General features: G+C 35.0%; 1 protein-coding gene across 1 annotated transcript; it reads right to left on the bottom strand.

Annotated features, from left to right (window-relative positions):
* Positions 1-7,064: 7,064 nt before the first annotated feature.
* fbxo22 (F-box protein 22) lies at positions 7,065-12,336 on the bottom strand. The gene is made up of 7 exons (XM_084404943.1): positions 12,175-12,336; positions 10,429-10,561; positions 10,257-10,341; positions 10,058-10,162; positions 9,800-9,955; positions 9,056-9,221; positions 7,065-8,750 (listed from the first exon to the last, which is right to left on the bottom strand). The coding sequence occupies exons 1-7, from the start codon at positions 12,303-12,305 to the stop codon at positions 8,357-8,359; spliced, it is 1,170 nt and encodes a 389-aa protein (XP_084261069.1). The 5' UTR covers positions 12,306-12,336; the 3' UTR covers positions 7,065-8,356.
* Between the last annotated feature and the right edge of the window lie 204 nt (positions 12,337-12,540).

Here is a 12,540-nt window from a genome sequence, read left to right as displayed (position 1 = left end):
GAAAAATATGAAAAAGTTTAAATGCACTTACATAACAGCAAAAAGTTAAAAACTGCTGGGAAAAATATCTAAAACCTGTCTTGCTAGGTCAGTGCATGTAAAACCATTTAATCTATGTATCATTAACAAAAGAAAACGTGTCAAGTAATTTATAAAACCTAATTTATATTATATATTTTATGTAGGGAGACTGGGGATGTTTGTAACATGGGGAGAGTTGTAACACCATCAATTCCACCAATTAGGGATAAGATATGTGTGTCATGTGATCACTTCAGTATTTTCCTACTTGCTCCACAATCCATCATGGTGATTGTCAAGGCTGGAAACAGGCACATGCAGAATATAGAAAAAAGAAACTGATTTTGAGGTCAAAAAGTAATTTTTTTGACAAAGACTATTTTGTTTAGTAGGCTATCTGTACTATTGCAGATAAAACTGTATGACTTATATTAGATTAAACAGTAGTTTCTTAGGCAATAAGTGACGCATTTCCCCACTGCTAATTTCAAACCACTATGCTAATACAGCTAGCTAAACATTGGCTGGCATTTAAAAAGTGTTACAACCATCCCCTTACTAAGATTATAACTAAGAATTTTCTTGATTTTAATGTTTTTAAAGAATAACTAGGGCATAGAAAAAAGAAAGACTGACAGGGGTGTCTCTGCCAGTGTTTTATAAAAAGTGGTTTGCATGGAGCAATTTAAAAACTCAAAGCCAAAGAAGGTTTGGGTGAAATGCGCCCTATGCAGTTTCTGGGCCCATCAAGCCTGCACTCCAGGGTCACCAGCATCATTCATCTGTCAGAACTGTGATTCTGATAAAGAATACACACACACACACACACACACACACACACACACACACACACACACACGCACGCACTCACGTGAGTCAAACAAACATAGTCTGTTATTGAGAGAGACATTGTTCTTTTATTTTAATAAATCTGTTTGTGAACAATATCAAATGGTATGGCATCCATTTTTAATATCAAATATAAAATATGTACATTAACATGTGCATAGTCTCATACTTTTACACACAGGTTTAAATTACATGCTGGTAATGTAAACACTCAAATTCCATTCATGCCGTATAGCCTATTCTATGAAGGACTAAAAATGACAGAACGAAAAATAAATAAATAAATAAAAGTAGAAATAAATAAATAAATGCAGAAATAATAGTAAAAATAAATACATTTTGGTAATATAAATGGCTATTTCTGTATTTTTACATGTATGTATGTATTTATTTATTTATGCATTTCTATATGTATTTATACATTTATTTATATATTTATGTATTTATATATATATTTATTTATAAATTTATATATGTATTTATTTATACATTTATTTATTCCTACATTTATTTATTTCTGTATTTCCACATTTCTACATTTATTTATTTCTGTATTTCCACATTTCTACATTTATTTATTTCTGTATTTCCACATTTCTACATTTATTTTTCCCTGCGCATGTATGCTAATTGACCAATGGCTAAACCACGCCCCCAAACGCGATGAGCCAATCACAGTACGCATAGCATACGCATATTAGTACGCATATTCATCCAAGTTCACTCGACTACACATACTCATGACGTCATACATACTCACACTATCAGTGAAATAGCACGAAATAAACTCAACACAAAATTAAGGAATAAAGGAAAACATGAAACATACAATAACACTACATACTCTGTACTTTGTGAAGCAGACCTCGGGTACGAATCACGTGACAGACGAGTCACGATAAAAGAGCACGAAGAGTTAAAAAAACAAGCTAAAATGCCGTGGTTAGACTATTGCGTTTTTATGTCACATTTGCTTTTGTTAACATTATCGGGTAGGTTAAGTGTAGGTGTACGTTATTTTAAAATGGAGCATTAAGCTTTAGGCGCCACTCACCGGACATTTCAATTCAGAACTGTCGCGAAATAAATGTGCACGACGCAACGTATTTTGCAAAAATGTTGCCACAGGTACGTTCTTCTAATGAGCTTGGCCTGGAAAAAACTGTTACAAAGAATACCATAATGAACAACATTTACTGTAGCTGCGTATAAAATAATATTTATCTGGAACAACAGGCCATTAAATTTTCACTGAAAAAGAAAGGTAACCTAAAAATGATAACGTATAAATTAAGTCAAAAATATTATTTAATATTGCTGAATTAAATCCATACATTTGTACCGACAAAATACATTTTTATGGGTTAATCAAGTAAAAAACTATATAAGGTAACAAAAGCAGGTTACACATTTTTACAGTGAAGTAGCATAGGCCTATATAAACGGTGAAACGGTCCCGTGGTGATAATGGTAGAATATCTCATGGCATGGAAAAGGCTTCTACAAGTTTTCCACTGGATATAATCACAATTAAAAATATTTTTATATAAGAGTTTACACTTTTATACAGTTCTCACATTTCATTCATTTGTAATTTGCTCCTTCACTCACTCAATTGTTCAATGGATTTCATAGCCAGGTGTGTTTGAATTGCATCTTCTTCTCCTGTCCCTCAGTCTAAATCCAGCTCTCCCAGTCTACCGGTTTTGCTCTTTGTGACTGACCCACTTCTACAGAAAGTAGAGGATAAAATCCTGCTCCATCCAGCGGAAAACTTTTATGTAAATGTGAAGTGTAAAAACTCCTCTGTAGCCATGGCAACAGTCTCTGGAGTAGATGTCTTCTACCGAGCAATTTCACTTCACCAGGGTGCTATGCACTTAAGAAGAATGTTTTCAAAAAGAAACCCGAGAAGCTTTTTAAAATATGATGTATAATTTATTTGCGTTTTTCTCCTGGCTCATATCTCTTTGAAAGATGGTTTGGGATTAGACGTGGTGGCCATTTGACTAACTGCGTTCAATGCTACAACACAGCAATATTCTTGTTTGGGTAACTTGTGTATTGATTTTGCTATGAATCCAGATGCTCAGTAGTATGAATTCAGCACATTTATTGAACACAAAAGAATAAATGCTACAGCAGCATTTTTATCATTATTTGTTCTCTGTAAACATCTAAACTTTTCAAAATGCTCCTTTTGGAACTGATTTTAAAGGCAAACCTTAAAGGCTTTATATTATGAATTGGTGTATATCTGCTCATGATCTCTGCTTGTTATCTAAAAACTTAGATTCTCTTAAACTACCATGGTGAGATGTCTTAAAGAATTCTCTCAGCAACATCATGAATTTAATGTCTAGAGTGATATGGGTCAGTCTTTGGTTTAATACTTTTATCACTTTGAATATGAATCTCTCACGCAATCTAATTCATGAATGCATTTAAACATTTATCAGTATTTTTCTGTCTGTAATCTGGTCATACGTGACAGTGTGGGATTATTCCCTGAGGAAATAATATTCCAAATGAGTGATGCCTAATCCCACTATTGTTCAAATATCTGATATTTCTAAGATACGATTTTTGATTGTGGTCATGCAAAGTTAATGTGATTAAAGTCACAGTTCAAGCGGACTGGTTATGAAAGTTCTGAATTATTGAGTTTAATGTCTAATGGTCAGAGCAGGAACACTCACATATATCTGCACTCAACCCTTTCATTGTTTCCTCAAATTACTGTCTCCCTCTATCAGTGTCAAAAGTATCTCTGAGGTAGTTTCAGGGCAGTTTTCTTCACTTAAACACTCCATCAAACAGAGACGAGACCTGATATGATATGAGGATTTATAAAAGCGCACCTACCGAGTACTACCACATATCAAGGGCATTTGTAACAAAGGACAGTTGGAAATGTTACATTGAAAATAAGATCTATACGTTTATATTTGCTTTAGATGAAAAGTCATGACAATAACTGCCTGATGTGGTTTTATTAAAGCTGTGTTTGCTGTGTGAATGCTGGTGTGGTTTTGGCACTTTGTGGGGTCGACTACAGAAGATCAAAAGTTTGGTCATAAACCACAAAAACTTGAATGACCCAGAGACAGAGCAGAGGTAGTCAGACGAAACATGTAGATTGTCTCCCCTGTGAATTCTCAACTGTCCATTATTCCACCCAATGGTATTATTGAGGCATTGCATTCGTTTGAGAAGTGAATTCAGGGTGTGAGTGTGTCCATACATGCGGGTTTGATGGCTCTTTTTAAACTCTTTTGGTATTTAGGGCACTGTCTGACCATCCGGCATTGCAGTTTCTTTAGAGTTCCTTCACTGAATAATTTATTGAATGTTTTTGAGGATCTTCCAAAAATATATATGATTTAAAATTTTATTATTTAAAATAAATAGTGTGATTGTGTTTTTCTGTAATTTAATGAAAACACAGTATTTCCTTTTAAAATAATTTGATAAATTCATGACATATATTATTTTATAAAAACCTATTTAGTGGATTCAGTTTTAGTACATTTAAATAATGAATATTATGTTATGTTTTGTTATCTTAAACCCCCAAAATGTCAGGTGGTGCAACTGTCAAAAAAAAAAAAGCAAAAAAAAAAGGTGTATGTCTTAATAATAAAAAAATTAAAACTGAATACTAAGGCATCATTTTAGGTTTAAAACCTTTCATATAACCACATTATTATAAATATCAGTAGTTTTAAAGCTGTTTGAGATACTTTAAAAACTTTTGTCCAACAATTTGTATATTAAATGTCCGGGTGGCACAACTGCAGACATGGCTCTTTTATTATGAATTGACAAGGTAATAACAGTAAACATGATAATGCATCATCCAGAGGAGCCTAACTAATTGTGGGTTATATGAAACGTAATAGTGAAAAGGTTTGTAGATCTCTCTCAAATACTGGTATATATTAATACAGTAGCCTGTATATATGAATAATTATGACTGACATTATGGTTTGGCTAGGGAACAAATAGTATCAATCTTCATTTTCCGGCTCTTTGCACAATTAGCAACAGTTTGTCATATTAGCATGTCATGCATTTAGTTTGTCGTTGAATGCCTGCCTTGCATTAAATGAACACCCTTGCCTAAATATTTGAATACATTTAATTCACAACAAAATTGTGTTGAATTAATAATAGCTAATTAGCATGATGCTAATTAAAGAAAATCCAGACATGCTTGTGACAGCTCCTCGAATGATAATGGAGCTGAGCCTTTTCACATCAGTGCAGATACTGAACAAACACATCATTAACATTACTTTATTTAGAAATCTTACAAACTTAAAATTATTATTATTATTTAGTTGCATCTTTTTATATTTCTTTATGCAATAAACTTTGGCTGGTGTGAGTGTTACTGACAGTATTAAAATGCATAAGAAACATATAGTAGATTCAATTTAGCATCACTAAACCAGATGAACTAATTGGGCACATGCATTTATAAATATGTGCACATTTGACATTTCAAATGTAAATGAATAAATACCTACTAATCCTAAAAACTACTTTTTACATTGCATTACTTGCCTCACTTCAAATCAATTTATGTTAAATTCCATTCTGGATAACATGAGATTCATTCAAAGGTTTTGTAATATTTGTTATATTTATCCATACATCACAGATGAGGAAATGACAGATATTAGATACATTATTATATTGTCTATCTATATTATGCTGTCTACTCTGCTTTCAAGACATTCTACAAAAAAAAAGTGTTTTTTTCTATAAAATGCCTGACTAAATTTCGCACACTTGGGATGCCTAACTCTGAGCAAAGTGGCCCACCCCCTGTGTCTGACCTACAAAACATTGCTCTTTATGACAACGGTCCCAAAGCTCGGGTCTGTCTGTCTTGTTTCTGAGTCTGCTCTCAACAGGGAAAGAGTCTTAAAGTGAGCCTGAATGCCTTTACTCCAAGAGCCCTGAGGCGACAATGTACAGGTTTGAAAACACCTGCACCCCAACAGATCCACTTTTAGTGCACATCGAGAAGCCATGTTCCTCCAAAATGCTGTGTTTGTTCCTGAAAGTCAGATTTACCACAATTCCACAGGGGCCTTTTTGAGTGGCAGTGTCTATGGAATGTGACCAAAGAGATTGTTAGGAGGTAAACAGATGTTTTCACTCTTTTTGTGGTGAAGGGACTTTAAAATAACCCACACTTTACCTGTAAGTGGCGTTCACCTGCTGTGCCAGCGTAGTCATGGGATTTGTACTGCAGCCCTAAATGGCTTCGGTTTGCATTAGTCCTGGGGCAATCCACTATCTGACCACTGCCTCGACCAAGACCTGCTCCAGGCTATAACCGCAGAAACAGTAAACAGCTTGTGTGCTACCATTGACATGGCCTGTTGCCTGTTGTGATGCACGCGGCATTGCCATTGACGTATATAATACCTTCCCAGTGCCCACACACGCACAAAAGAGAAAGCTGGAGTTCCTCAAATTGTGACAAGCATTTGTGTTCAATCACTTTCATAATTAATGTAACAGTACCCTAAATGATCGATTTATTTAGTCTTTTTATTGGTTTATTTTTAAAATGATGTTTTGGTATTAAGATGTTATTTAGGGATCATTTTAACTGGAATTACCATATAAATGAGCCGACAGTGGAAAAGCGCCTACTTGATCACTTTAAAGTGCTGTTGCACGAGAGCGCCATCTACTGGAAAAATAAGATAAGACAGAACGCATTTACGAATTCTCGGACCCTTTTTACAGACTAGTAAAGTAATATTTTCTTTTTTTTTTAATTTGTAAAACTATACTGTGAGTTATATTATTCTGGCACTAAATTACAAAAAGTGAAAATACTGGAGCTATGTTGTTTCTGAGCATCTTTCTCTCTTCCGGCTGCTCTTAGCACGGGAATTCATTTCTCTATTTTTTTTTTTAACGCAATAGCGCATTAAAAAAAAAAATACTGTAAATAAATGGGAATACTATATATATATATATATATATATATATATATATATATATATATCTCGTATTCCTATTTATTTACAGTATTTTTTTTCTATATCTCTCTCTCTATATATATATATCTCTCTCTATATCTCTCTCTCTATCTCTCTCTCTATATCTATGTATGTGTGTTCCATATTCTTATGTAAAAAAAAAAAAGACTTAAGACTGCAAACTAATTGACATCATCGATTTTATTATATACATTATTATATACCTGTCAGATTAATTAGACCTAAGATATTTGACAGTGAAGAGAAAAAAAAAACAAAAAAACATCAAAACACTGCCATAAAAAAACATGACAGTAGGAAATCGTATTTTCCTTAAAGTAAAGGCAAGACAAAATCCAAGTATTATGTATCAGATCAGGGCAAATCAAAGCGATTTGGCAACAGCAATGTTTGAATCAACCTTCTAAATATTGCAACAAATAGATCCCCACAGGCAAACAGCTCTTATCTGTGATCAACACTGTTATTTAGCTAGTGCACAGAATAAAAGAATAACATTTAACAAGAACTAAACTGATGAACTGAAATGGAGAATTACCCTGCTAAATTTTGATTGGAACATACACAAATACATTACAAAGAAATTCCACTTCTGTCCTTTACTACTCTGATCTGGTCATTTCAAACTGCTTGCAAGTCTATGGTTACTGTATATAAATAAGGTTAAGCTTTCCACACTGTTAATACTTTTTCTGTAGTTTCTTAGCACTTGTTGTGAGAAGAGACCATGAGACAATTAGGAGAGTCTATGTAGCTGATGAAACTTACACATACAGCTGGACATATCACGTAAAAACAGAAGTGAAGATAGTGGAATTTCCAGAATCTGTACCAATGTTGATAAACGGCTCCATCATTAGCCATTCCATCAAAGTTGGCTTTTAATTTTTTCGAAAGTGCCTGAATATGTTTACAAACCATTTGTATATATAAGGCCTGAGTGAGCCGTACAACCCACAATAAATCTGATCAGCTGACAGATTTCAGCTCTGCTCTACACAAAAGAGAGTTACACATAAAACTGAAGTCAGAAGACAAGGTTTAGCACCATGCCATTAAAACTAAATCCTAATTGTTCTTCATAACTGTTCTGCAAGTAATGACCATACCAAACCATGGTGTAAGAGGACACTTCAGTGTTTTCAGACATCAAAATTAGCATGCTCTAAAATTGCAGCTACGAACGAGGTTTTCACTTCCCCCGATTTGTGTTTTGATGCCAAAGCTGATGACTTTTAGCTCAAAGCAGGGGCTCTTACATGGGCAGTCTTGTAAATATGATGTTAAACAACTGCTAATTGTCCCTCTGACATCCTGATTTACGGACAAGAAATCAAGGAAAAGAACCTAAAAGAATTATACCTGATCAAAATAGGAACTGCTCAGTTATCTTAAACAAGCACCCGGTGTCTCTCCTCAAAACACCAAGTTAACTAGCGGGTTTCCTAGTTGCTGTGTTAGCCAAAATGCACCAGACTCATGACTGTAGTAAAAGAGTGTTGTAGTCCATCAGCATCTGTCTCGCTCAATGTGTAGTTCTCTTTGACAATACGGTCGCAGCCGATCTCCCCGTTTCCAAAGAATCCCAAAAGCGGAATGTTGGAGAAGATCTTCCGAAAGGCGTTGGCCTCCACGTTATGCTGGTCATTGTAGTTCTTGTGGCCACGGCCCACACAAGCAAACATGAAGCCCATGGTGTTTCTCTCTGGGATATTAGCAGCCTTCAGCCGCTGGATAGTGGCTTCTACTGCTTTCGAGCTGTTTACGTCCTGGTCCACCAGAACTGAGGCACCCTGGATCTTGGAGCCACTGAAGGTTAGTCCTACTGCCCCAAAAGAGCCTGGAGAACAGCTGCAAAGAGAGATTGTATAATGGAGATTTCATTGTAATGTCTGAGACTGTAGGGGTAATGTGAGGAAATAAGAAGAGAAAAATAGCTTCCTGTATGTGACACTAAAGCAATGTTAAATTACAAACTATCATGATGCAGATGATGTTAGAAAAACATAGTGTGAAAACATGCTGAGTAAATCTCATGTTCACATAGGGGCAATTGTTGTATGTAGAGTTGCTGACCATAACAACTCTTTACAACACGAGAAAAAACTAACTTGACTAATCTAAAATCAAGTTTACCATGAATTTTCTATACTTACCAGGTTTTGTTATTGGTAAAGACGTCCTCAACTTGTCCTCCAATAATAAGTACATTACTTTGGGAAAGAGGTTTCAGAAGCTTGTTAAGAAAACGTCCACCTCCAGGTTTATATGTGTTGTAGTCGAACACCAGCACCACCTTTAGATCAGGGTTATTAATCAACCCTGAAATCAAATACAGAGTATTTTGAAATGACTTACCATTCAACTAATTCATTGGTTATATACACGATTTCTCTCTTTTATTATATATAAATATACATTAATACTTTTATTCAGCAAGGATGAATTAAACAAATTAAAAGTGACAAAGATATTTTTAATGTTACAAAAGATTCTAGTAAAAAAATTAAATAATAATGCTGTTCTTTTGAAGTTTCTATTAATCAAAGAATCCTGAAAAAAACTATAATGGTTTCCACAACAATATTAAGCAGCACAACTGTTTTAATCAATGATAATGAGAATAGTTTCATGAGCACAGTTTTTAACGGATCATGTGACACTGAAGACTGGAGTAATGGCTGCCGAAAATGTTACATTTAAAAAAAAAAAAAAAGTTATTTTAAATTGCAATATTTCACATTGTTACTTTTTTAACTGTATCACGTAAATGCAGTCTTGGTGAGGCATAAGAGATTTAAAAAAACATTTAAAAAAATCTTAAATGACCCCATACTTTCGTTACTATTGTTGTCTAAATGTTACGGTCTTGTCCAACAATCTAAACGGCAACGCTTTACCTGCATCCTCCATTGCCATTGGTTCACTTATAGTCTTTTTGCAGAAGTGGAAAAGCCGGATGGTGACCCCATCCATGGCAGGGAAAAGCAGACTGAAGCCAGCTTCTCCCTCCTCATGCTCCTGTGGGGGGCTGCTGGGTAATCCACTGGGGGTCACTATAGAACACAGCATAAGAAATGACAGTTTTACTGTTGCACTGACATTGCAATCAAACACAGCACAGGGAAACACAGGGAAAGAGGGAAAATGAGTCTTACCCACAATTCCTGGTGCGACTACGCCCATTACTTCACAACTGCTAGGTAGTAAGCGTCTCAGCTTCTCAACAGGATCTGAGTCCACTCCATCCTCACACCTCCTGGCTGCAGAGGGAGGATCGAAGAGAACAGGTGAGTCTCCTCATCATGACTGACAGTTTATTTTTTATTTTTATATACAAGTAATCAAGTAACGTACCCTTCCTGTGTCTGTGACTAACAGACCCTCTGAAGTTCTCATGATTTACCATTAAGAGAGCTGTCTGGGGCAGCAGACAGATATTCTGCAAGGGGGTCAGACAAAAGACAAACATTAAAACAAATTGGAAAGAGTGAGATTGTCATTTCTAGTGCAGCAAAGACCATCAGACCTCCAAGTCTTGTGTCATAGTTCTAAGCAAAACATGCTCTTCGTATATGGATGAGCCAGAGGCGGAGAGCCAGGTAAATCTCTGCCTCCTCCTCAGGACTCTCTGTGCACAATTCCTCCATAGCCTGCACACACTACGGAGAAAAGAAACAATGATTATTTTAGTTTTGACGGACTTCAGTCTGCAACTGGTTGTTCATATGGAAATGTGTAAATAAAGATAATCAAGGCATTTTGTATTAATAAATCAATAAATTGCATACATGCACGCACATACTATTACATAAATTATTTTAACAGTACTGTTCAATTAAACCAGAATATTACTTGCTTTTGATACTTTATTGATCAAATTATGCATTTTAAAATCTATAGTTCATTTTAGGTAAAATTTTATTAATACCAAAAGTATTATCCAAAAGATACAGCCATATAAATCAACAAACCATTTTATATTTATCAAACAGGCAGACACAAAATCAAGTGAGGAACAATATTGTTAATTAATAAAAAGTGACATTATAAAACAAACACACACACAAAAAAAAAAACTCTTAGACACTTTAGTTTATACAGTTTTTACATCCGATATGTTTATATCAGTTTATAACTGTTTAAAAAAGATAGTGTCGTAATGACAGTGACTGTTGTTAAATGGTACAATCATAATCTTCGCAATGAATGAACGGCAGCGCTTTTGAACAAACTGTACAAGTAATAAATATATGTGCAAGTACAAATATTTTTTAAGTGTTTAGTTGTAGGGGCCAACGGTTCCCAAGTCATTTTTTCTTTAGTCTGGAGCTTGGTGTTTGCATTTTAAACATTTAAGATAAACTTTCAACAGGTCAGCTGAAAAGCTGTTAAGAAGAAATCCAAATAAATCAATCATCTGAAAGTATGATGAGTGACAACTGAATACAACATTATTGATACAACATCACACTTTAAAAACAATGCGGATCTAATGGTGCGTTAAAGTCCTCCTGGCAAAGTTCGTACTAACGAGGTGGGATTGGGAAGTAACGTTAACGTTTGTGTTTACGGCGGCAGTTGAGTTCAAGTCATTTTCGTCGGAGTAAGATGGCGGTGTGTAACTTACTTTCTCTTAATTAATTACACAAAGGTACTCTAGTTCTAGAAAATGAAGAAAAAAGAAAATTTGCATCAGGTGTGCTTTGATTTTTAATGTTTTTAATTCATTTATGAAGCCACTGCAAACTTTATCGTTACATATTACATTGTTATATTATAATGCCATCATATTCTGTGCAGGTAATTAGCTTACTACGCTGTAAATAGAAAAGCCTGACAATATCACTGCTAAATACCTTTCGGTGTTGTGGTATTCCGCCATGTTTCTCACTGACAAGCCCACAACTCGTAAAGATCGGAGCTTAAAGAAAATCCAGAGCTTCACACTATTTACGAAATTGTGCGTTCAACTCGTAAATACGATCTATACGAGATGACTTGAACCAGAGCTTGAACCCACCGTTACATCAACAACTGATGTATTCTAGGCTAAGTTAACGTTAGTTTATCTAACGTAATTTGAGAGGGAACATCGGAACCTGTGAGATCGGACCAAATCAATCACTCAACAACGTAAACGTGGATACACATATCCCGTTAAATTAGAAAATAAGTTTATATAATACCACTTAAACTGGCTGTGATGGACTGAACGGGGTCTTCTAATAATTAGCTCAAAGCTAACAGGCTAAAACATCTACAGTAACGTTACCTTGCGATCCGGAAGAGATTTTTAGTCGGCACAAATGTCAAAATCCTTTCCACGACCACGGCGACATTACTCAGGACAATTTCTGCTTTGCTTTCCCACAAGGTGTTTGGAGGAGCTGCATCCCCTTCCATTTTCACACGGATTATCTTCTCACATTTGACCCTACACACGGAAGCGAACCGGAAGTTGTTTAAAAGTCTGACAACAGACCTCAGAAACACAGCTGACTACTGGAACATGTTTACTGTGTGTGCATTTACGATCTGTTTTAAATACAAGTTTTCAGTAAAGATGATTTAAATAAGAAATTATATACAGTCTAGTACAGTCAGCCTTTATTTTATAAAGTCATTTTTATAAAAAGTA

This window comes from Rutilus rutilus (assembly GCF_951802725.1).
Source record: "Rutilus rutilus genome assembly, chromosome: 3".
Lineage (NCBI taxonomy): Eukaryota > Metazoa > Chordata > Actinopteri > Cypriniformes > Leuciscidae > Rutilus > Rutilus rutilus.
Note: the sequence above shows the minus strand (reverse complement) of the source record. Positions and strands in the feature narration are given on the sequence as shown.